At 37.9% G+C, this 25,019-nt stretch overlaps 2 protein-coding genes across 4 annotated transcripts in view; one reads left to right on the forward strand and one right to left on the reverse strand.

Moving 5' to 3' along the window:
• Window positions 1-15: 15 nt before the first annotated feature.
• On the forward strand, window positions 16-21,947 carry lima1a (LIM domain and actin binding 1a). 3 transcript variants are annotated; one of them, XM_081387175.1, is made up of 11 exons: window positions 16-526; window positions 2,225-2,376; window positions 4,115-4,157; window positions 5,837-6,142; window positions 14,799-14,862; window positions 15,156-15,262; window positions 15,989-16,066; window positions 17,212-17,257; window positions 17,603-17,646; window positions 17,787-17,920; window positions 20,066-21,947. In XM_081387175.1, the coding sequence occupies exons 2-11, from the start codon at window positions 2,255-2,257 to the stop codon at window positions 21,012-21,014; spliced, it is 1,893 nt and encodes a 630-aa protein (XP_081243301.1). In that variant the 5' UTR covers window positions 16-526; window positions 2,225-2,254; the 3' UTR covers window positions 21,015-21,947. The 3 variants fall into 3 exon arrangements, with proteins under 3 accessions (XP_081243301.1, XP_081243302.1, XP_081243303.1); XM_081387176.1 differs by lacking the exons at window positions 16-526; window positions 2,225-2,376; window positions 4,115-4,157 and adding an exon at window positions 5,330-5,449 and having other exon boundaries at window positions 20,066-21,941; XM_081387177.1 differs by lacking the exons at window positions 16-526; window positions 2,225-2,376; window positions 4,115-4,157 and adding an exon at window positions 5,448-5,582 and having other exon boundaries at window positions 20,066-21,941.
• The window catches only part of spryd3 (SPRY domain containing 3), a 47,218-nt gene continuing 43,953 nt past the window's right edge, over window positions 21,755-25,019 (reverse strand). Inside the window, exon 11 of the mRNA XM_081387186.1 lies at window positions 21,755-24,182. Coding sequence (XP_081243312.1) covers window positions 24,048-24,182 — 135 coding nt within the window. The 3' untranslated portion in view covers window positions 21,755-24,047. The remainder of the gene's footprint in view (window positions 24,183-25,019) is intronic.

Below are 25,019 nucleotides of genomic sequence, written 5' to 3' on the forward strand. Positions count from 1 at the left end.
TTGAAGACTCCCGGAGAGACTCCTCTGTGAGACACCGCTGCTCTGTGTTCCCACAGTTTTTGGTACATGGCACATACGGAATCTAATGAGAAAGAACATTCCATAAAAAATAAATAAATTGTGAAATAATTTTTTTTTTTTTTACAATCTTTATTGTCCTAATGGCTTTTATTTTTGTCTTTTGGGGTGACATATGAGCTGGACATGAAGGAGGGGACTTTTACTTCCAGGAATCCTGTGGGATTCCCAGACTGAGTAGAAGCCTTGTTGACTCACTTTGTCTGTTCTACTGAGAGTCTGGATGATGAATTGCTGAACCCTGAAGTGGGAGGGGCATTACCTGCTAGGTGCAAAGCAGCTCTCTTCCCATTGGCTGAGAGGAGGCACTATATTTCCTCACTCACTAACAATGTGAGAGTGAGCAGCAGAGCAGAGTGTTCAGAGCATTGAGAGGAGTACAAGAAAACTCTTTGGCACATCCACTGAAAGATTCCAAGAGGAGGCTTGAAAGACTGCAAACTTAAGAGTATGTATGTTCTGATTGTGTTTCATGGTCCTTTGTTTTTGTGAATGCCTTCATAGGGCTTGTTGATTTGCATTTTGAGTGCATGCTCTGTGGTTTCGCTTGATTGAGCTGCTTCCCACTTTTTACTGTTTTTTCAATGGTGTCACCAGCCATATGTTTCTGAATGAGTCTCTGGATTAGATTTTTCATTTAAAAAGGGTAGCTTTCTTTTGAGTAAAGAAAAACTTAAAATGGCTGTCTTTCATTCTGTAATACATCAAGATGTTGATTTTAGTTTGAAAAAAAAAAGTTTGAGAGCTTTAATATGTAGCTTAATAATAAATATTCTGATTAGTGATCATACAACAGAGTTTAATGAGCACATATATTAATGCACCATTGCATTATGTAGGGCTCCCACTGTCATTGAAATTTTAAAATAGGCCTGGACAATTCATACATTTCTACAGTGAAAAGTATTTTGACTAGGTAAACATTGCTTTTCGTGAGTTTAAGGATGGTTTGAGGATAACTTCTGGGAGACTTGTCTAAGCATGCTGAAGTGTTGATGTGATCTAAATGTGATGTTTCTGCTTCATTGACCCTCTGAATGTTCTCCTGTCATTTAAACACAAGTGCGTACAGCATTTGCTGAATGATTGAGTGTCTCCTTGAAGCAAATCAGTAATTGTGGAAAGCCCTCAGCTTTAATTTGTTCACATTTAGGTTAAGTTTTGGATGAGAAAGAGTTCATCATCTCCTGAGTCACATTCTAATGCCTCTATACAACACACCCCTGAAGACCTCTTAGATTAATAAAACTTTACCAAAAGGCCACTTTGACATGATTCTTTCCCAGACTATATAGCAAGCAACTAGTTGTGTTTATTGTTTTATAGATGTAAAGCATGATGCATGAGTAATCTGAGGTAATGATGATTCAGTATTGTCTCAGCAGCTTCAGTGATACTGACGTTTCAGCTGACGCTTTTCCCTTACATCACTCAAAACAAAGCCCGATTCAGCTGAAAAGGGTGGGAAAACATGCTTGAAAAGATCAAATCCTGGTTAATTGGAAGCGGTTTTATCACTGAAACCTTATCAGAACATTTCTGTCTATCATATTAAAGACATGGCTAAGGACAGGTTTGTGGTTGCCCCCAAATTATCAGTTTCCTGTGAATTTTGTGAGAACCTTAACAGACATGAGATCATGTGAGATAAGAATATTGCTCCACGGTTTCCTGTCACATCAGGCATAAGTCACAGCATGTCTGAATAATCAGGTGTGTGGCGTCAGGTGTTGTGCACTGGTGCCGAATGACTAATATGGGAAAACGTTTTCTTCCTCTTTCAGATGTTCCTCAGGTGTTTTGGGGATTTCATGACACATTTGATTTGTGCAATCCCACGGTTGCCTTCAGTATAATTGGGTGATTGTTACACAGTTAGTGCAGACTGAGCATTGCACAGTTTAAAGTCTGGTTCCAGGGTTTTATTCGTATCTATTGGAATGCACCATTAAGTTAATCTCTGACATGCATTTTGTGATGGAATATTGAAAAATATACATGGTACTGAATTCTTTTTTTCTTCCAAATTTGCAGTGGAGTTCACTGAATCTGTAAAGGTTAAAAACCCCTGGTCTGGTTTTATCAACAACAAGGAGCAAGTTGTCTTGTCTTAATTTTCATATTTGAAATGCCTCTGTCCTAACAGAAATCCTACTGAAGACATCAAGATACCAAGATGGCAGTCAGTTCATTTCAACGTGGGCAATGGGCCTCACAGTCCTTGAGAGTTACGGCAAAGGAGCTCTCCATTGTTGGTGTGCGAGGCAAAAGCACGGCCATTGCCGAGCGATTTTCCAAGTAAGCAAATTACAGGATTTGCATATCTTAAGCTGATCTCACTTTTCATTTAACCTCTCCTGTTTGCTTTCACTTTAGCACCCCTTTTAGTGCTCTTTAAACAGTGTTTCACAACTTTTTTAACAAGGCACTTCTGTTTTAAATGCTGCCGTTTTGTTCTAAATTGCTTTACGATGTTCAAAACTCTGCTCCAACATTATTGGGAGGTTTTCCCTTTCTCTTCATTCTTTTGTTCACCATGAAAGTGGCGTCAACAGCCAGACAGAGATATACGGTAGGGGTCCAAAAGTCTGAGACCACTTATAAAAATGCATCCGTTTAGTATTTTTAATGTAATTTTAATACCACTTTTAAGTACAAATTATATTATCAGCATACAAATTTGAATTTGAAAAATAGTGACGTAAAATGAGTGTTAAGTTCTTCTTCATTTCTTATTTTGAAATTTTCAGAATCTTAAAGCTTTCCAAATGCAAGGTCCATTTTGAATTCTCTCAGACATTGAAACATGTTTGATTTACAGCTGAATGTCTGCTGCCCGACTCATTATAAGCATCTTTGTTGGCTTTCAGTCAGTGTGTTTCCTGTGCAGAGGAATTTCTCCAAGCATCTGGAGTTTTTCCAGTGCATCTCCTGTCAGATTTTCTGATGTCTTTTCCAGGGTTCTGCCTCTGGCTTCCTCTCTACACATACATCAATAACTTCCACATCCTCAAAACTGTAGATTTGCCAGCTGAATTAGTCAGCATCAAAGAAACCAAAGTGAAAGATTAAATCTGATGATCACTGACCTTTGATAGATGTGTGTGTGTTTAGCATTTGGCTGTTTTAAACTGTTCAACTGTTGTATTGCAGTACACGCAGGGCTATAATTATTGTCTTTATCTGTGTATCTTTCCAGCTAACCTTCATTCAGAGCCAGCCGTTAGTTTGAATCGGTATGCCGTAGATTTCCTTTGAAAATCAGATTGAATTTCCTGCTTTTAGTGGTTGGGAATTTTTTTTAAAGTCCCTCCAACAGATGGTTGGTGTATCTGGAAGCCCTTCAGGCTAGCCTTCAACTTTCCTTTTTAACATGTCATAAAAATAAAACTAGAAGTGAAATCAAGACAGTCCAGTTGTTTGCACTGCTATATACGACCACTAGAGGCCACCGATGATCAGAAGTGATCTTTTAGTTTTTATTTAGGCAGATAAAAGGAGATACAGTATATATTGACTATGTAAACATTGCTTTTCGTGAGTTGAAAGATGGTTTGAGGATAACTTCTGGGAGACTTGTCTAAGCATGCTGAAGTGTTGATGTGACCCGAGTGTGATGTTTCTGCTTCATTGACCCTCTGAATGTTCTCCTGTCATTTAAACACAAGTGCGTACAGCTGATGGTTGAATGGTTGAGTGTCTCCTTGAAGCAAATCAGTAATTTTGGAAAGCCGTCAGCTTTAATTTTTTTTCTTTTAGTTCATAAAATTAACACGAATTAAAATCAAGACAGTTCAGTTGTTTGCACTGCTACGGATGACCAGTAGAGGCCACCAATGATCAAAAGTGATCTTTTAGTTTTTAGGCAGATAAAAGGAAGGAGATACAGACGAGCATAAGCCAAACAATAAAAACACCATCTGTTGATTGGACAGATTTATATTATGGGGTTTAAAATACACAGAAACTATCTACTCTTCATTGAGGACTAGAAAACAGTTGAGTGAACAAATATTTCCACTTTATTTCTTTTCAGGTACCAGAAAGCAGCAGAAGAAACAAGTTCAGACAAGAGAAAAGTGAGTTCTCACCATCTTGTTATTCATTCCATTGTTATAATGACTCATCATCTGTCTATCTGTCTATCTATCTGTCTATCTAACTATCTGTCTATCTAACTATGTATCTGTCTGTCTGTAACACACTACTCTGAGCTGCTGCTGTTTAGACACACACATTCAGTGTCCAGTTATCTTAATCCTTTAGAAGTCTTAATCTGCAGGTAATTCCCCATGCGCTTTACATAACTGGTTCAGTCAATCTGTGCCCTCCCAAATGTGTAGAGTGTGTGTGTGTGTCTTCATAAATACTGTGAGGAGACTTCAGTAAACTTTGTAAGTTGAAGGAGTTGCAGAATGACGATGTGCAGGATGAAGGATGTAGGTATGAACTATCTGACTGGATTTGAAAGAGAGATTGCAGCTGGTTCACGTCATGTTCAGCTTTTGCATTGATGTTTTGTTAGACTTATTAAATGAAAGGTTTTGATTTCTGCCCCATTGTGAGGGCCTTGTATTATGTTTTGGCAGACAGTTCAGAGTGTTTGTGTCAGGCCTGGAATTTGAGCCAGAAGTATTTGAGCTGTTGTAGCATGCAGGGTCAGATCCCTAGCTGATTGTTTTTTGGTCAAAACTAGCGTCAAAATAGCATGCTTTAGTTGCTTTAGTATGTGAGCACACAATAAATATGGATTATATTTAGGGCTTGACAGATTTTTTGCGAAACAGATTTATATTCAAATCCCTAGCTGATTGTTTTTTTGTTTTTCTTCTAGAAACTAGTTTTTTATTGAAACTTTCTAATTTTGTATTTTGTGTAGTTGACATTTACACATGAAAAGTGATAAATACATATCCATGAATACAATATGATGACAAATTACTCTGTTGAATATAATAGTGTAGTGTTCATAAAAAATGAAGGAAACATCACATTCTCATTTCCAGTCATTAGTATTCTGAAATTAAGCGATCAGTGACTTGTTTTTAAGTAATTTATGCATGTGTTCAGAATACTAAATACTTTAAAACTAATTTTATAATATGTTGTGGTCAGTTTATATTTCATCAACGGTTATAACTTATATATAAAAAAACCGCATGCAATGTCTTTCACAAACTTTCCTTTTCCCCGTTTCCTGTCTCTGCTTCCTCTTTTTATGTTCTTCCTGGTTTGTCTGTCCCGTTGTAAGGGGTTTGGCCTAATTCCCTCATGCAGATAGTTTCAAAAGACTAGCATCTGGTGCTGCGTTTTTTTCCCCCCCTCATTTCCACCAGAACAGACTGAGGGAGCCACTCCTTCCATTTGCCAGGTTTCTGAAGCTTTTGTATTCAACCTTTTCTAACAAACTACTACTAATCTACCAACTAATGACAAGATACTCAATCATTTCACTCTGTTTACTGCTTTTCCTCGTTTGAAAGCCTCAGAGACTTGATCAGAGAGTAATGTAATTTTAATCATGGACTTTTTATTTGGACTTTTAATCAGAATTTAAGTTTAAAGCTATGTATTATTCAAAACTCAACAATGAAATGGCTAAATCTGTATGTGTTGTTTTATGTTTTAATTTTAGATTTTAGGAATAGATCAATACAGTTAGAGTCCACTGTCTTGATTGTCTCGTCTTGTTAAAGATAAGAAGTTGAGAAACCCAGGGAGTGACCACTCTTCTGAAATTCTCTTTGTCCTGATACAGTCTCCGGAGAAGTCGACTCCTTCCAAGCGCAACGGCAATCTGAGTCTCCTAAAGCAGCTCTGGGAACAACCAGCCGAGACGCCTAGATCTCCAGAACCCAAAACGTACTCACGACAGGCGGAGAACCATCAGCAGCAGCCTTTAGATCCCAGTTTTGACACACCACTGGAATCCACAGACGTCCAGCTGTTGAGCGACAGTGACCAGCCAATGGAGAAGTGGACGCCAAGAGATGTGGAGACTCCCACTGTGCCTCTCAACAGCCTGAAGATGATGTTTGAGAAAGGAGAGACCATTCTCAACAATGTAAGTACAACTAATCATCTAAATTGGAACATATTATCTTAAGGTATTTGTCGGGTTTAGTAGATAACACCTCTTGGTCACCGTGATTTTACCAAGTTAGACATGTTCCCGGATCAACATATGTTGTTCCTGTCCAAAAATGTAGTCCTAAAGCTAATCCTACCCATAACTTATCCCTAAAATCAGAGAAATGATAGGTGAATGACGCTGATGTAGAAGCACCTAAACCTGGTTGTAAGCCTATACTTGACGTAAGCTGTAAATCTTGACATAAGCTGTCTCTCAAATCTGATTGGTTGATTGAAATGTTGTTCCAGGATCAACAAAGTTGTTGATCCAGGAACATGTTGCACTTGGTGAAATCACGTTCACCAACACGTCTTTGGTGTGTATGAAGTAATTTACATTGCGTGTGTGCAATTGTAAAAAGGCCATATTTTTCACATTTTGCATAATTGTTCCTACTTTGCATATCGTTTCCTCTTATAAAAAAGGTTCATTGAGGCCTCTTCGACCAAAACGGTCAAAATATAGTTTTTCATGACCAGTTTTACCTGTTCTCTGACCCTCAGAATAAAAAACCCTTTTTGATTACTGTAGTTTTAAGACTTGGCTATGTAAATGACCTCTGTTATGGTTTGCTAACAGAGGTGTTGATATGTAAATTACCACCATAATTTACATGTTAATGAACTGATGGTTTTGTACAGACAATACTATTCAAAAGTTTGGGGTCAGTATTATTATTATTATTTGAAAAACTAATACTTTTATTTAGCAGGGATGCATTAAACTGATCAAAATCTCAAAATGACAGTAAAGACATTTAGAATGTTGAAGATTTCTATTTCAAATAAATGCTGTTCTTTTTAACTTTCTATTCATCAAAGAATCCTGTACACCGTTTCCAGAAAAATATTAAGTTGCAAAACTGTTTTCAACATTAATAATAATGATATTTCTTGAAGGATCAATTCAGCTTTGAAACCACAGGAACACATTAAACGTTAAAATATATTAAAATAGAAAGAAGTTATTTAAAACTGTAATAATTTTTCACATTGATCTTGTTTTTTTTTTTTTTTTATAAAGTCACCAACCTTAAACTTCTGAACGGCCTGTTTTTGCTTATCATATTCATAAATATTCTATAGTCAAGCCAAAAGATATGATATTTTTAAATATTTTTTTACTAGTGGGCGCAGGACACTATAGTTAATTTATGTATAGCAAAATAAAGTAAACTGTGACAATACCAATAAATTCTTCATACAGTGGACTACCAGTAAAATTTATAAAAATTTGAGACCATAATTATTCAGACACTTTGACCTGACCATGTTTTGCTTAAGTGTGTTTTCTTTAATTGCTAATGCGACCTTTTTACACCACAGACTGAACAAAATTAAGGATTGCTTGGTAATTTGTTGACCTAAATTGGTATTATCTAACAGAAGGATGGCCAAAACCAGTAAAATATCAACTGATATTTGATAACTCTGAGTTCTTGTCATATTTTATTACCATTTTCTAAACTACAGCAAATAAACTGAGATAATGTAAGAAATGTTGAAGGTGTCTGAATAATTTTTGGTTTGACTGTAGGTGGACTGGGAAGGATGCTTTGCACTGTGAGGGTTGTATTATGTGTACATAGGTAGATCTATATTTTTAATAGTAAAAGATTGAAGTTCTCCATCATATGTCGTCCCCTTAAATGGGTTATAATGCCCTTTTCACAAGATGTAAAATAAGTCTTTGATGTCCCCAGAGTGTGTGTGTGAAGATTTAGCTCAAAATACTCCACAGATATTTTTATATAGCATATATTGTAAATTTTTGAGGGTGAGCAAAAACGCACTGTTTTGTGTCTGTTCCTTTAAATGCAAATGAGCTGCTGCTCCCGGTACAGAGGGCGGAGCTTCAACAGCTTGCACTCACACAGACATGCACTGAAAATTTCAAAAACTTTTAGCCTTTTATGTTCAAACCGGATTCAGACAATGATGGAGAGACTCAAGAAAAGGTGACATGTAGAATGCAACAGGACGTTTCTGAATGGTTAGTTGATGAATTTATGTAATTTTTGTGTCGTCATTGATTAGCATATTCTGTCTTGATGATCTATCAATTGTGTTCCGGGGGCGGGGTTTATGTAAATTTTAGGGTTGGTGATGTCTCTAACCCGGGAGGAATGTCGTGTAGTCCCAACCAGCAGTTTGTTGTAGTCCTTAAAAAGCGATTTCTTTAAAAGCAAATATCTCCCTTTGCTTTGAACATTTGAGCATTGTAACATTTTTTTAGATGTTGTTTATGCTCAAACGGCAACATTACACACTAACTAAAGTTAGAAAAGTGAAATCATATTCAGCCATCCCTTTAAAGTAAACTGTACGCATGTAAGAGTTTGATTAATCGCAGTCATCAAGACAACTTGATCAAACAGTATCTGTCTGTTCTGCTTGCTGGATATCTGCTTGTATTCAAAACGTTCAAGAGACTAGTCATGCTGTGAGTCACATGGTCTGTGGTCATGAAGATCCCAGTGTGCTTCTCTCTCTGGGTTCTGGGGTTTCAGTAGGTTCACTGCTCTTCTAAACAGCCTGCAGGTTCAACTATTGTCAGTTTGTGCTCTCTAACTTTGTATAAAATGTTACTTTGAGTTAGAGCTTTGTTTAAACAGCTATCCCTGAGTATTAAACTTTGGCATGCCATGTAAATGGTAATATTACAGTACTTTTCTAAGTGATTAGACTTGCCTGACAGACAGTAAAATGGCCAAAAACTGTCTAGTGAATAGAACATCACATTGTAAAAAAAGTTGCTGCCTTAAATGAAGTACAATCAACTTGAATGTTTAAGTCATTGCAACTTAAATTACACTAAACTGACTTAAAATAATGAGTTAAATTATATTAAAATTGCTTAACTTATTTTGATGAGTTAAAGGAGAACTTCGATTAGTCGATTGCCGAGTTCACACGCATAGGTTTAGTTACCTATGGTCACGTGCGTGAACTCGGCAATCGATTACTTTGGACTTCAACCGAAAACAGGATGTAAACACAGGTATTTGCGCTGGCTTAAATAACATCATTTTTATACATATCTTTCACATCTACTGCAGTCAGATTCACTCGTGTTCACTCAGAAGGAATCACTCACATTTTCTGTGCACTTGTAATGACACATCAAGGATGTTAAGAGGCTAAAAGCAGGTTTAAAACTTGCCCCATTGAAGTCAACAGGGTACAAATTTTAAAAAGAGGATAACACGGTGTAGGCAACACCGATTTTTGTCATTGTTCTCTGTATTGACAGCACTCCAAATGTACAAAAAAATGAGCTCAATGTTAAAATTGACCGGAGTTCTCCTTTAAAGCAATGTAAAATCATGTCAACTTGTTGATCAAGTCTTTTTTTTTTTTAACAATGCATTGAGAAATGGGAGTGGCTTCTTTTGACTTGGGCATGTAGGCAACCAATCAGAACACCTTAGTAACTGCACAGCAGTGCAACTAAAAATCACTCGAGTCAGAATACATTAGCAACCACATAGCAACACCCACAACTCCTTAGCATTGTTGTGATGTTTTAAATGCCAATAACCACTCACATTTCTGTCAGAAGATGTAAAAATCTTAAAGCTTTTTTTTTGAACAAGATGCATTGTACTTCACAGTTTTGAATCTCTGATCTATTGTTCTCTAGTAGTCTGTGTGGTTAAAGATAAAATGAACATTCTTGTGTCCTTCTAGTCACACCTTGTCTTCATCTGACATTGTGTTTATTCCTTAATCACATTTTGTTTTTGGAACAGTCGAAGGTTATGTGTTTAAAATAAACTGGGACTTCACCATACACAATGGTGTCTCTTGTTTCGCGGACTGCAAAGGGAATCGTGCCCTAACATTTTATCTGGAAAATTAAACTAAAGGAGCGTGGGTGGAGGAAAGGAAAAGACTGAAACTGAATGCATTTTGCTGTCACCAGTGGTTTAAAACGTCCCAGCATGCAATGAACAATGGTTTGATCCACACCATAGTTAAGCTTCTTCTAAAGACAAACATCATTATTGCTCATACTAGGGGCTTTTCACTTCCCCAATCCAAAGCATTATACTTTCAGCTGCTGTGATTTTAATGACTGAATCTGTGATTAGAACTTGTGATTAGGTAAGTTACTCTAAAAAAGTAATTAAATACTAGCTACAAATTACATATTCAACAGTGTAATCCGATTACTCTACTAATTACTTTCTCTAAAAAGTGTCGAATTACTTATTAGTAATTACTTTCTAGATCCTATATCAACCTAAACTATTTGAACATTACAAGGCAGACATGAAACTGCTCTTTTAATGAATTCAAATAAATTATTCTTGAACTGACCAAAGTATCTAAAGGGAAAAGGTTACATTAAAAACATACATTTTAACATTAGACGTTAAATTGGTTTATATATAATTATTCTATACAGTAATTAGTTACTTCTGATGTAATTGCATTAAATAAATTACAGTAAAATTAAGAGTAATCCCTTTACTTTTTCAAGGGAAAAGTAATTAAATTACCGTAATTAATGACTTAGTAATGCATTGCACCCAATACTGCTTGCGAATCATTGAATTGTTTTATCCGATAAGCCAGTTCATGGAAAAGAAATGTTTCAAAAGAACAGTGTTCACAGATTTGGTTCCTCAGTTCAGCTCACTGACTCAATGATCTGGTTGCAGCAGTTCTCAAATTAATTAACTTTTTCTTTCTTTTTTCTCATGCAAAGCCACATAATTTCATGTTTGGGTTAAACCCAAACTCCTCTACCTCTCAAAAGACATTTCCATCATTAGGCTGGGATGAAGTTGCTCTCATGTAAAGTCTGCTGCTCTCACTGGGGGGCTGATGTCATGAGATACACATCCACATGATCGCTGCAGGGTTCGAGCTCTCTGTCTCATCAAAGCCACACTTCTCTCCTTTAACCTGGGGGATAGTCATGAGGGAGAGAGAGAGAGACTGAAATTAAGTGAACTCATCATCTACCTCCTCCAGCATTTAAAAAAAAAACATCTCCTGCAGAGATTTGTTTTATAAATGTCAGTGGATATTGAATTTGGGGTGCTTGGAGAGTTCAACTGACTGTAAAAAGCAGTTAATAAAGAGAAGTTCTAGATATGATCAGACGTGATGATGTGCAGTGTCTGTAGGGAGGACACATTTCGTAAGAAACTAGACCTTCGTAAACTAGACCCCATCCGGGATACGTCATAAGTTGTAAACGGCAGAATGATAAATCAGACTAAAAGACAATATTATAATATTGTCTGTTATACATTTATTAGCAATTTTGTGTCATAATAATGATACTAATCCTACTAATTATTATAAATACTGATAGTTTTTATAATTGCCACATTATTTCAAGAATAAAATAAAATGAAAGCATACTGAAACAAAATTAAGACAAAGATTATATATAAATGTGATTGATATTAGTATTGCACCGACATGAAAATTTCTAACTCTTTATATTTTAACGCTGATAATGATATATTGGCCGATAAATCTAAATCCAAATTTGTATATAACTTTTGAGAGCTTGATTACAAAAACAAAAGTTTCACCATTAAATGTCCTAAGCAAACAAAATGAGTACAGTTGCCTGGTTTGAACTAGCCTGACTACGTCAGACTTCGTACTTCCGCTCAATTTCAGTTCGCTTCTGTACTCAGTCTGAGATAGCGACCACCCAGTTTTCCTCCGGCCTCAAAACAGCCGGCCAATCAACGAACAGAGGGCGGGCTGAGAGCCGTGACGTAGACGCTGATTGTACGTGGATGCGTAGATTTACTTCACATAATCTGCAAAAGTCGTTCACAGCCATGTTCACTCCGGTTCTGTTTTCGCATCATACATGTGTTTACAGTGGAAGTTCGATGCGGCTGAGAATGCGCATAACACACGCCATAAACAAACGTTATGTGATTGGCTTATGGGTAACCAATGTTTTTAAACTTCAGACAAGCGCCCCTCCGCGAGAAAGAAAACCCTTTTCAATTATGCCATGCCAGACTCTGTCTACGAAGCAAAGCGAATTAGCAGAGTTTGGTATTACCAGGCTAAGTTTGAACCACTGTAAGTTTTAAAATTGATTTTACACTCCGCTGGCCAACTTTTCTTAACAACAACAAAAAACAATTCTAATCATATTTCAAACAATTCAAATCCATCATGGCGAACAGTGCGCGTCTGAAGTGTCTCAGCTGAAGGAAATAATCCATTATTTATCAGCTTTAAAATATCGGCCAAATCCTCTTATCGGACCGATAACGATCATTTTTAAAATGAACATATATCGCCTGCGACAGATTTTATTCTCTGATAACATAAGGAAAGGACGCTCCTCATTTTAGGCAGACCGTGGCTCAGATGTTCCCATCTTTTGTGTGTTTGGGATTAATAAAGGGTCTTTTGTCTGGGCTAATGCCCCCTATGGCTTCGCTGCCTTTGCCTTTTGTACTGTGTTTATTTCCCTCTCCCCTGGTGTCCGCACACCAGCCTGGAGACGCTGCACTGATGCCTGGCCGGCTGGATCCCCTTACAGCCCCGCTGATGGCTAATCCATGACTGGGGGGGTGGGCTGGTTTCAGCGCCCTGTTTGGATTTGGAGGTTCAGCCAGCTGCCTACCCCACCCCACCCTCTCAGCCCTCCCCCTCTCCATCTCTCCCGCGGCTGCCAGCAAAACACTGGCATGCTCACCGTCTTTAATCTGCTCTCAGAGCACTGCCGGCCTTCAGTCAGACAGACTCGGCTCTGTAAATCTCCAGGAATCACTGCGGACCGCCCGTTGCTGCCTGTCTGATTTTAAATAGGTAAGACGCGTGGCTTTCAGGTCGATACTGATATTGTTCCATGTGGAAACTCTCTGTTCGGTGGGATGATGTCAGTTTTAGTTCCTGTTGTACTGGCTTCCTGAGAACAATGGCAATGGATACAGCAGACTTTTAGGAGGATGTGTTTGTGCTGGGATTGATTGCAGTGTTGTTGGACAGTATGTGCTAGGCACTTCTTGAAAAGTAAATGTTTTGTTTTTGTTATTTTCTGAAACAAGTAATGCCACTACAATTTAAAAAACGCAAAATGGTGCACGAACTTTATATATATATATATAGACTAATAAGTTTCCAGTTAATCATCTTATAGGAAAGTTTATGGACCAAACATTGTGACAAAAGCAACTTTTTATTTCATTATTATTCGTTTAATTACAGGTAATACAATTCCGCTGTATCAACAGGGCAGCAAATTATTGGGTTAATGTAAGTGTTGTAACGTTGGTGTTGTCCACTGGTTTGTTCTGGTCTCCATGTGTCTGTCCATCGAGTGTATTGAATTGCACGAGAGCTGTTGTGCTGTGTGTGCTGGAGTTGTTGTGGCAGTAAAGCCAGACGCTGGTGTCTGTCCACGGCTCTCTCAGAGCTCATTAGAGGATTACTGATGCCAGTGGAGGAACTGTCCAGTCAGGGTAGGAGACATGTTTAAACACTGCTGTCATGGCTTTAAATGTCTCTCGTCACCTTACTAATTAGTGCTGTTTGCTAAAGTAAGCATCATTATGACTTTAGCTCATACTTAGGGTTAGGGGATTTGAACAAACCCCTTACCCGTCCCAGAGTATTAAACTCTGGAGCGTAACTCATCCCACACAGAATAAGAATAGGATAAGGCAGAATAATGAAGTGTGATATTTGAGTTTTTTTTTTTTTTTTTTTGTATGATGGCCAATAAAATAATGACATGGCAATCATATAGCATTCTTTGACTTTTGTAAATTAACATTTAACAAATTTTTATATACATTGAAGATGGATGCATGAGCCAAATTACTATGAATAATCATTTTAAATATTTAATTAGGGATGCACAATGTATCGGCCACCATATCGGTATCGGCCGATATATCTTTGTTTTTAATGTTATCATTATCGGCCTGATAAAAAAAAATTGGCTGATATATTAAAGTTGATAAATAATGGATTGTTTCCCTCAGCTGAGACACTTCAGATGTGCACTGTTCGCCATGATGGTTTTGAATTGCTTGAAATATGATTGGAATCACTTGAAAAACAGAAAATACAGTTAAGTGCAACATGTCTCTGTCATATAGGCTACATAAAATGATAATGAGAACATTATAATTGTGTGTTCGGGCTTTTAATGGTGAGACCTTTGTTTTTCTAACCAGGCTCTCAAAATGATATAAAAATGTGGATTTCAATTTATCGGCCAATATGTAGGTTATCGGCTTTCAAATATAAAAAAAATTATCAGTAATCGTATCGGCAAAAAATTTCATATCGGTGCATCCCTCATTTTAATAAAAAAGTCAATTATTAGACTTGACAGTATAGAGAAACTATATTGGGGAGAGAGAGGGGGAATGGGATCAAATCTTCATTGGCTCTATATGTTTCTCAGTGAATATCCTGTTTTATTCTGAAATGAAATGAATCACAGTAAAGTAGTAAAATAGCTGGTGAATGGCCATTCACGTTAACTTTTAACTTTAAAAAAAACTAGGACTTTTAAATGTTCTTTGTCTTTGCTCTGTGCTCAGAACTCAGCATGTTTAACACATGTTTCTTTGTCTGTTTAGGTGTCCAGAGAACCAGGGAAAACAGGAGACAGTGGATCTGAGAATATGGAACCAGGAGACAAAGGTACAGAATCAAACGCAACACTAAACACAAACACGCCAGTCTAATAGTTTGTGCAATATGTTTTCAGTAAAATGATTTCACATCTTGAACATCCTGCTTCCTTTTTGCAACACTGTAAGAATGAGCTTTCTGCAAAAGTGCTGATGGCAGTTCTGTGGAAATTCCTGTTTCCCATTCCCACTTTGACCTTGTGGCTCTCATTTTCTCTTGCGCATATGCTTTTTTTCCCCTTTTCTTCATTGTATGAGTTATCAGAGACCCCACTGACTCTCTTTTTCTTTCTTAATTCACAGAAAGTCTTGACTCTGGAGTCAAAATGGTGGAGTCGACCCCTCTCAGGGACAGAATGGCCATGTACCAGGCAGCTGTGACTAAGCACGATTTCCCTTCCTCCCCCACCGTGAGTTTCACCCCCCCCCCCACCCCTTTCACAATAAAACACTCCCTCAATTACTGTCACTTCTTATGATTTCATCAGATGCAATATGTCTGCTGACCCGACACTCTTTGTTTCTTGGTTAAAGGCATAGATCGCCCAAAACATGAAACGGATGTCATTTACTCGCTCTGATTTAGTTCCAAACCAAAATGACTTTATTGCTTAATTCAGTGGAAAACAATTTTTCATGCGATTTAAAATGAACAGGGACTGAAGCTTTTCACACAAGTCATACGAACTACTTTTAAATCGCTAAAAATCTCTGTTAAAATCCTTAGTTCTTCTTTTGGAGCCGTGTTACAAGTAGGGACGTCCAATATGTGAATGAAAAAAATTCAACTGAAAAGAATGAATGTTCACAAATCCCATCTGAATAATTTATTCATGAATTGGGGTTTGAGAGAGGGAGGGGATGTCATGATCATCAATGATGTAAATTTCAGTCCATTTACATCTGTCATATGACTTTACCATTTCATGATATTTTAATAGTAATAATTTTGATGTCTTTAGTCCTCATTAATAAAAAAATGTCTTTCGTGTTGCATGAGGAGCAAGTCATGGGATTGGAATGACTTCAGGATGCGTAAATTATGTCAGAATGTTCATTCTCGGGTGAACTGTTTCTTTAAGGGAGCACATGCTCACTGATAACCTTTTCCCTTTTTGTGTTCCTGGTTTTGGTAGAGTGAACCAGCAGACAATGAAGTCCGGAGTCACAGTGGGAAGCAGAAGGAAAATGTGCCACCAGTGTGTGCTGATGTGGTAAGAACTGTTAGGCTCTTTGTTAAGTCAAATCCTGTGAATCAATTCACAATACATTTACATTTTTAAAGTGCCCCTACTATGCTTTTTCAAATATTACCTTTCATGCAGTGTGTAAAAGCTGTTTGCGAATGTAAAAGGTCTGTAAAGTTTTAAAGATCAGAGTGCACGACAAATAAAGAATCGATTCTGAACTGCCGAATCGAGTCGTCAGTAATTCCAGTCTCACTTTCGTAACATTTCTTTCAACGTAAGTTTGTAACAAACAGCCTATGGTCTTCATTGGCTGCCCGTGAGCAGTGTCTACTTAGCTACAACTACAGTGTTTGAGGGCAGGTCAAAGTACTGAGAAGAAACATGTCGTATCGTCTAAATGTGGAGATGGTATTTTCTGTGCAGCGAATCCACTTTGCTTGCACTTCCAAAAGATGAGGACTCGCGCTGGAAAACCGACACCATTGTTACTGTTCGTATCACTGTGTATCAAGTGCTGAGGAAGATCCGGAGCTGAAATTCAGATATGCTAATTGGAGTTTTGTTTCCGACACGTGCTGTGAGCAGTAGACCAATCACAACAGACTGGGTCATCTGACCAATCAGAGCAGAGCAGGGGCGTGGAAAGGAGGAGTTTATAGAGACCGAATCCTTTATTGAACCATTTCAGACACTGTGAGAAAAGAGGTGATATTATGCACATTATGATTTTATTTTTTTTTGGCCTTGGATGCACATTGTAGGAGAGCTCCAAAACAAAATTAGGAATGTTTAAAATAGCATAAAGGGGCACTTCAATACATGATTATTGTATTGTGCACAAAAAATGTTTGTCTCTATAATCTTTCATTGAATAACTTGCTCCACATCAACTTTTTTATTTCTGTCTGACTTCCTAAATGCCTTTTATTTTTCAACCTGACTCTTTCACTCACTTTTCATGATTCAATCAATTTTTCGGTTGACAAAAACAGTTTTCATCCTTTATTTTTTTTATATCCGGTTTCACTCTGGTATGTCACATTATGAAAGCAAAAAGGGTTGAAATGCAGTTTCATGTTAACACAATAAGAGATTGTATACAGGTTTCTTTTTAATTTTTTTTTTTATATAAAGTAGTCACTTGCCTTACTATTCTTTGTAATCTGCAGGGCTCTGAATCTAACACTATGAAAAGTCCCACTACAGACAGGAATGGTGAGTTTCTGCTTGTGGTCTCTTGCATCCATAATGACATACTGTATAAATCATGAGTGAACAATTTGTACTTTTCACCCAAAAATGAAAATTCTGTCATTAATTATCCTCATGTCGTTCCAAACACGCAAGACTTTTGTTCATCTTCGGAACACAAATGAGGATAATGAATGAAAGTCTTTGGAACAACATGAGGACAAGTAATTAGTGACAGAATTTTCATTTTGGGGTGAAGTATCCCTTTAAGAATTTTGACAGTTTGTACAGTTAGTTACTTTGAATCCCAGCGCCATCTAGAGGTTATTTTGCTGCAATGTCAAAAATCACTGTTCTCTCCATTTACAGGCTCTGTTATAAGTCCGGATCAAAACCAGTCTAAAGCTGTTAGGGTGAGAATTCCATTAATAAAAAAAATATCTATTTCTTTATTTACCATATAGTTTTATCTCTGTTTTTGTATTTTGTGAAGTGTCATTGAAATACAGACATGGCTTGTCACTTTGGCTAAAAGATTTTTGTGCACTTGTAGAAGTTCCGTCTGCCTGTCCGTGAAACCTGTGTGGCGTGCCTTAAGACTGTGTACCCGCTAGAGAAACTTGTAGCGAATCAGCAGATTTACCACAACACCTGCTTCCGCTGTGCCTACTGCAACACTAAACTCAGGTGAGGGCAAGAGACTCTACCATGGCTCAGTAGTACACAAGACTGTTGGATCTCACATTTGTCAATTTTTGGGGTGCTCATGAGTGTCCCCTATTTATTTGCCCAACAGCCAATATTACTTTTTTTTTTTTCTACTGAAGAAATTTAGTTGGTTTCATCATATTAATTTATTTTAGTCATCTTCTTTTTTTAATGGTATCAAATTTTACCGCGCACAAGTAACATTTTAGTTGATGAGATGCAGAATTAAATGAATATTTCAAGCATTTTATATAATAAACATGTAAAAATGGTTGTTATAAAAACACTATCTTATTAAATAACATTGAGTACATAGTTTTTTCAAGTTTTCATAGCATTGCATTTAAATAAATGTAAAAATTCACTTGTGCATTTGTGACATTTTGTGCAGACAGTTGTTTGTTGAATATCTGATTATTGCCATATCTCTCTCTCTCTCTCTCTCTCTCTCTCTCTCTCTCTCTCTCTCTCTCTCTCTATATATATATATATATATATATATATATATATATATATATATAAGAATGTGTTTGGTTAATTAGGCTAATTAACATGCTAGCAAAGTGTTTTACTGTTTAGTTTACTAATTTTTTTTTATAAATTAAATTATTTGACGCAATAAAATGCTATTGGTTACGTCCATAACATCAGAATGCGGTTGTCAGTTATGTATTTTAGTGCTTAATAAGTTAAAATAAATAGTTACAGTTATAGGCTACATGACATACAATTATTTACGAAATTGAGTCGACATAACCGTATTCTGCAAACAAACTCACAACCATAAAAAAAGTTCCCTGTTGTGTGAACAGAACAGTAACGTTACTGCACAACTTGGTTGTCTGTGACAGAGCAACTTCTAGTTCTAGTAGGCCTATGTTTATTTAATGTGTGTTCAGTAACTTACAGAGATGGAGATATGAGCTGTTTATCATTTGAAGGCTTCATATTCAGTCATTGTCGTCGTCCACAGATTAACCTCTAGCAAAAGCGCTTTACCTTCCCGCGAGCTGCTCCCGCCAGTTTTGTGGTCTGCGCGCGACTCAAACCAAGCTCGTTCTCCAGTCAGGAATAAAAATAAAACTCAAACTGCTGTCGGTTAATTTAAATTACTGAGGGACGAGTCAGTTGTGATAAGACTATCTTATGGGCATCGGAATCTTTAGACTTTATTAGTCATAGCCGTTACTAATCACGCTTAGCGCGAGAATAAAAAAGGGTTGACGCCGGTTACTCGTGTTGAGCCTCGAACAAAGAGTAGGCTATACTCTTTGGCTCGAATACAGTATTTAACCTGTTGTCATGAATGAAAATGACAGTTTGAGAGTCACGCCTGTTACTAAAATATGGGTTTAAACAGGAACTTTTTGAATTTAGCCATTCTGTTTAAAAAATATTATTTTTTACATAAATAAATTGTTAAAAATATTCCAGTTAGATAGAATGACCCATGGTTCCCTAAAACCAATAGGATTTTCTATTGGCTTTTGGATTAATGGAGAAAATAAGCTCTGTGACCAACAAAATGATTTTTACCAGTTAACAGCATTTTTAAAAATCTGTCAAAATACAATCGGCAGAAGTAAAAAGCTAAATGTAGGCCATAAACGAACTACCATGGTCGCATGACTTCAACCTCACCAACATTAAGCTTTCGTTTTGACAACTCTTTCAGTCATGTAAAAAAAAAAGTTTGGAAGTGTGATTTATAGACGCAATGAGGCTGTAAAAGCAGACTAGTCATGAGTTTACCTGTTCAGTGTGATGTTTAATGTCTCTGTAGTAGACCCATTTAGCCACTTGTTGGCAGACACCTTCTTCAAGAAAAGAGCTTAAAAAAATCACTAGGGTGCATTGCTTTTGTATATTATGTATAAAAATTAAAATATCTTAAACTTGTTTTATACCACCAGCCATATTTTAGGCATTCAACCAAATACCCATTGACTTCAGGACGATGGAACCAGAAATGCTAAAATGCTAACTCATTTCCTGGTTTTGGCCTACAAAAATACGTCATCCCTGCAGCACTAAGATGGTTTAATTTAGGACATTTATGGCATTGATGCTCAGTTTGGTTTGTTTCTAATCTCTCACTCTGTTTTGCCGCCCTCTTTTGGACAGTTTGGTGAACTATGCTTCTTTGCACAACAACGTCTACTGCAAGCCACACTACTGCCAGCTGTTTAAAGCCAAGGGCAACTATGACGAGGGTTTCGGCCACCGTCCCCATAAGGAGCTTTGGGAGACTCGAGGAGAAGGAGCCGAGGAGCAAGTGAAGCTCTCGCCTCAAGAAACAACCTCCAGCCCAACAGTAGAGGAGTCTCCTCTGGTAAAGGTTAATGTGCTTGCGGCCACTTTAGAGACCCGAAAACAGGTCGACTCTGAGAGGGTGGAGAAGCCGCTGGAGACGGGACGACTCAAGATATCCTGGCCTCCACAGACAGAAGGGGACGAGAGCGCGACCCATGTGTGTGGAGCTACTGACGGCAGTGGCATCAAACCCATCCGCCCGAAATGGCCTCCAGAGGGCGACTCTGTATCAAGCAACTTGGACCAATCTGATTTTCCAAAGCTTCGCAGGAGCGTCTCTCTCAAGGAGAGAAGCAAACCGTTTTCCATCTTCAGCTCTGCACCGGTCACTCAACCCAACAAGACATGCCAAAGATCTCCTTCAAATGAGAAGCCAGACTCCTCAGAGCAAATGTCACCCGTCTCTTCCACCACAGACACGGTGATCTCTTCCGAGGACATGACTGAACACAACCAATCAGAAGAAGAGGAGGAGGAGGAGGAACAGGGTGAGACCAATGAGGAAAGGATGGAACAGGAGGAGAAAGTGGATGTCCAGGAAGAGGAACTTTCCTCTCTGAAATGCAGCTCACCGGAGATCAGTCCTCCATCGTCGCCCGAGAGCGAGTCCGGGCTGGATCCCGAGGAGAACAAGGCCTCACAAGACGTCGGCTTCTGGGATGGAGAAGAAGCTGAGGAAGATAAAGCTGATGTCTCTGTGGAGGACCTCATTAAGAGGAACCGGCATTATTACGATGAGGATGAGGATGATGTGGTCTGACAGCAATAGATTAGATGTCCGTGGACTTTCATTTCCCAGAAGCACCAGCGTATTTTCACGTAGTCTGCGTTGTGGGTCTCCGTCTGTCTTTTGTGCAATTTTTCATGTCTTCAGCTTTTACATGTGCCTATAAATGTAAATGAACTAAAAACCAAGTAGTTGTCAGGTTATTCAGAAGGCTTCTCTAGTCTAGACGATACACTAGAGCTCTTACAGTCATTTCAAGCCTAGGTTTATATTTTAATTTGGTACTTTTTCTATATTTTATATATTAATAGACTAGAATATTTTATTCTGATGCTGTTCAATTTCAAAATATTTGCATTTCGAAACAATACAATTTTCTTTTTACTTGATATTGCTTTAAGAGTTTAAATGTGATTCTTAGGCCAATTTTAGTATGTTTAGTTCAAGCACCCATCTTTTTTTGTTGTTTTTTATCACTACTGTAATGCACTTGGATGTACTTTATATGTTAAACACGCCCTGGCTGTACCACATTTGATTGAATTGGCAACCTTTGAATGTTTTATTGCAAAATTGTATTTAACTATTTTAAATGTCACTTTTTTTTATCATGGGACCAAATATCCTGAAATACTTTTGTTTTCAAATAAATATACCATTACAAAATCTTGAGCAAGTGAGCTTTGTTTTCTTACAATTCAATATCTGTTCCCAGCAAAGTGAGCATATGTATTGGCTAATGGCAAGCCTTTTTTAAAAGTTTTTTTTTTTTTGGTAGCAATTGTAAGAAGTGGGGAAACTACAGTGTAAAACTGCATATGAACATTGCATGATAGTAAAATTATGTATATGTGTGTGTTTATATGTACACAGTACATACAATTTATCTGGTGGGATCAAATGGGTTAAAGTTTATTGAAATGTGCTAACATGAAAATGTATAAAAAGGAATTTCACTGCAACCCGAGTACAGTTTGTGTGGAAATAATTATGTCTTTATTATTTACACATTAGCAAAAGAGTGCATGCTACAAGTAAAACAACATATCAACATCTTCAACGCAAATCTCCATTTAGTAAGACTGTGAACCCAAAACGATCATCACTATTTATGCGCCAAGCAACCACATTCCAGTCGAAGAATTCAGATGATCTTGGAGAGGACAACCGCTTGGCTTTTTGAATAAGCTTAACTGATAGAGGTATTTGGTTTTGGCTTCCCTGTGCTGTCAATTTATGTCTGGAACACAAGCAATTCTTTATGTTAAATGATCTGATCTGGAATATTCATTTCACCACTAAATGGAAGAGCTTTACTTCACTGTGAGTTCCATTCCTCTCTCTAAAGAGATTCTTCTTTTCATTGACAACCTCATGATTCTCACAGAATATATTTCCAAAACAAATGTTGCAGAATAGTCTATGATAAACATGCAGGATTATAAACCACTGATAATCTTTCAAATGAATAAACCAAAGCCCATTATTCAATGATGCCCTTTGAAACCCAATGTGTCCGATATGATTATGGCTATATTCAGAATAGCATACTATTTCCATTTCTGCAGTATACTGTGCATAGCATTAACATTTATGCATAGAACACCCCTAAAAATGGCAAAACGTGCACACTGCACTGGGTGCTGTGTCCCATAATGCAATGCACTCATCTTGACCTTCCATTTCCAGCAGCCAAAGAACACAATCACTTAATTATACACTGCAGTAAGCAAACATAACCAATGTCCTGACATTCGGCTAGTGAACTGTAGGGTGCAACTTAAGAAACCGAGGCACCTAAACTAGGGCAATATAGAGAAAAGTTTAATATCACTGAAAGATTCCATTTAGATAAAACAAGAAGGAAAACCCATACTGAAAGGGACAAAATTAGGATATTAAATTTGGCAACGCATGTAATATGAAAGCTTTTTGTTCCATAAGTGATATGTAACAGAACAGAAGAGGAAGCGCATTCTTGCAACAGCGAGGTGTGCAAAATGCAACATGTCTGGAGGGCAGCATCATGGCCGCTCGCCCATCCGACTACCAGCTTAAGTTGACATCTCTAAAGTGCTTGTGGCATTTGCGAACCGGACGAGTTCACATTACAGTGGACTATGCCTGAATATACAGCTCCATTGTTTTAAACCTGACTGACGTGGCGTCTGCCCTGAAACATCTGATAAAACGTCAACAAACTAAAGTAAAATTCTACATTTACAGAATGAAGGCTAAAAGAACTTCAACTGATTTGTAAAGATGCATTCATAGACAGATACACAAAAAGTTGCCGATGCGGTGTGTTGTCTTCCGTTCTCCGGTCTGGAGCTTCTGTATGGCGTTTCCTGATATACAACCGGAGACAATACAACTTGCCTCCGCTGACATCGCAATTAGCAATTAATTCATGCTATTTACTGGCAAGCACATTCCCCTCAACCGCTCATTTTCAGACAGAAATTACAGCAAAAAATGGCACTTGATTAAATATGACAGTCAGACAAATCACGATAAGAAAAAAACGACCTTTCATCACCTTCACAAGTCATTTGTGAGAGGGAGTGCTCGTGGAAAACTGTGAAGTTATTTTAACAATATTATAATAATTCATAATTATTAACCCCCTCATGCCTAATCTTTAACTTTCTCTAGGGCGTCCTTCTGTTTATTAATATTCATGATTGATTTAGCAAAATAAATGTTTGTGTAGCAGCCAATACATACATTTACATATGTACAAGTACATTAAAAATATATAATTCAAAATTTTCTATGCATTTTTAATAAACTAAATGTATCTTCGTACAATATTCTTTCAGTCACCATTTAAACAGTTCTTTTGAGGCCTAATATTAAACATTTGTGGTTTCACAGTAAACCGTTTTTAAGCCGAGGTGAACGCTGTAGATATGTTCTACCGTGAGACATGCACTGGAGTGAACGTGTTAGACAGGTTAAACTTTTTTGAAGTGCCTTCAGAGATAAAGAAATAACAGAAATCTCAGCATAAGTTTCTAGCTCTTTTGTGGGTGAGTCTGGCTGATGTGCGAAGTTCCTGGTTTATTATCCGCTGAGTGGATGGAGGTCCACCTTCACCTTTTCCCCGCTGCTGAGCATCCCGATGGTGGGGTAGAACCCTCCGACCGGGACCACCACCTCCCTCCTGCCGATTATCTTACCGTTCCGGGTGAAGAACACCTAGATGAGCACAGAGGGGCGACAGTGAGTCAGCATTTCCACAGCTGGAGAGGGAAGAGAGTGAGTCAGCATTTCCATAGGTACAGGGCTGAGACAGGGTATCAGACAGTCCTGGTACACACAAGCGCCAAAACTCTGGCTACTTCAGGACACGACATGAGCAGCACAAGAAAACACTTAGCAAACATCTGTTTTTTGAGGGTATCCTGTGTTCTTTTATTTCCAATAAGCCTTTCCAGGCGAGTGACTGAAATATCTACGAGCTAATTCGTCTTGACCACATCTGGGATATCCTGTACCCTCAAAAGACAGCTCTCATGAGAGAGTTTGACAGCGAGGTCATCCATAATCTTGCACAAGCATGGAAGCAAGCCTCACCCAGCGGGGTGAAAACTGACCAGACGACGGCCGGAAACTGGGTGATTACAGAGTCGTGCGGTGCAATTTATGGCACCTAGCGGTCTTGATCGTTTAACGTCCCACTGGGAGACCTTGGCCCTGTTTACACCTGGTATTAAGATGTGTTTTGGTCGATCGGATCACAAGTAGACGAGGGAGACACATTCCCGTTTACACCTGGTGTTTTGATCCGTCTCTTTTGTCCACTTTCAACCACTTGTGTCTTGATTTCTTCAATTTACATATGAACGTGCCCGGAGAAAAATATACGGAGAGAAGCAGCTTTAGTTTCTTCTCTGACAGCAACAAGACCAGCTGAACGCTGTGAGTGTGTGTTAGAAATCAGGAAGGGTGAGAGAACATTGTGCTTGGTTCGTTTTTCATCTTCAAACCAAACTTGGGTCTCCAGCCGACAAAGTTTAAATCCTGTCTGACTAG

This window comes from Scardinius erythrophthalmus, assembly GCF_964197995.2.
Source record: "Scardinius erythrophthalmus genome assembly, chromosome: 15".
Lineage (NCBI taxonomy): Eukaryota > Metazoa > Chordata > Actinopteri > Cypriniformes > Leuciscidae > Scardinius > Scardinius erythrophthalmus.

What these genes read in the sequence shown, in the direction of transcription:
- lima1a (XM_081387175.1), top strand. Translation starts at nt 2,255, where the DNA reads ATGGCAGTCAGTTCATTTCAACGTGGGCAATGGGCCTCACAGTCCTTG. An exon ending in ATTGCCGAGCGATTTTCCAA is followed by an intron (nt 2,377 to 4,114) that starts GTAAGCAAATTA and finishes ATTTCTTTTCAG; the next exon opens with GTACCAGAAAGCAGCAGAAG. An exon ending in ACCAGTCTAAAGCTGTTAGG is followed by an intron (nt 17,647 to 17,786) that starts GTGAGAATTCCA and finishes GTGCACTTGTAG; the next exon opens with AAGTTCCGTCTGCCTGTCCG.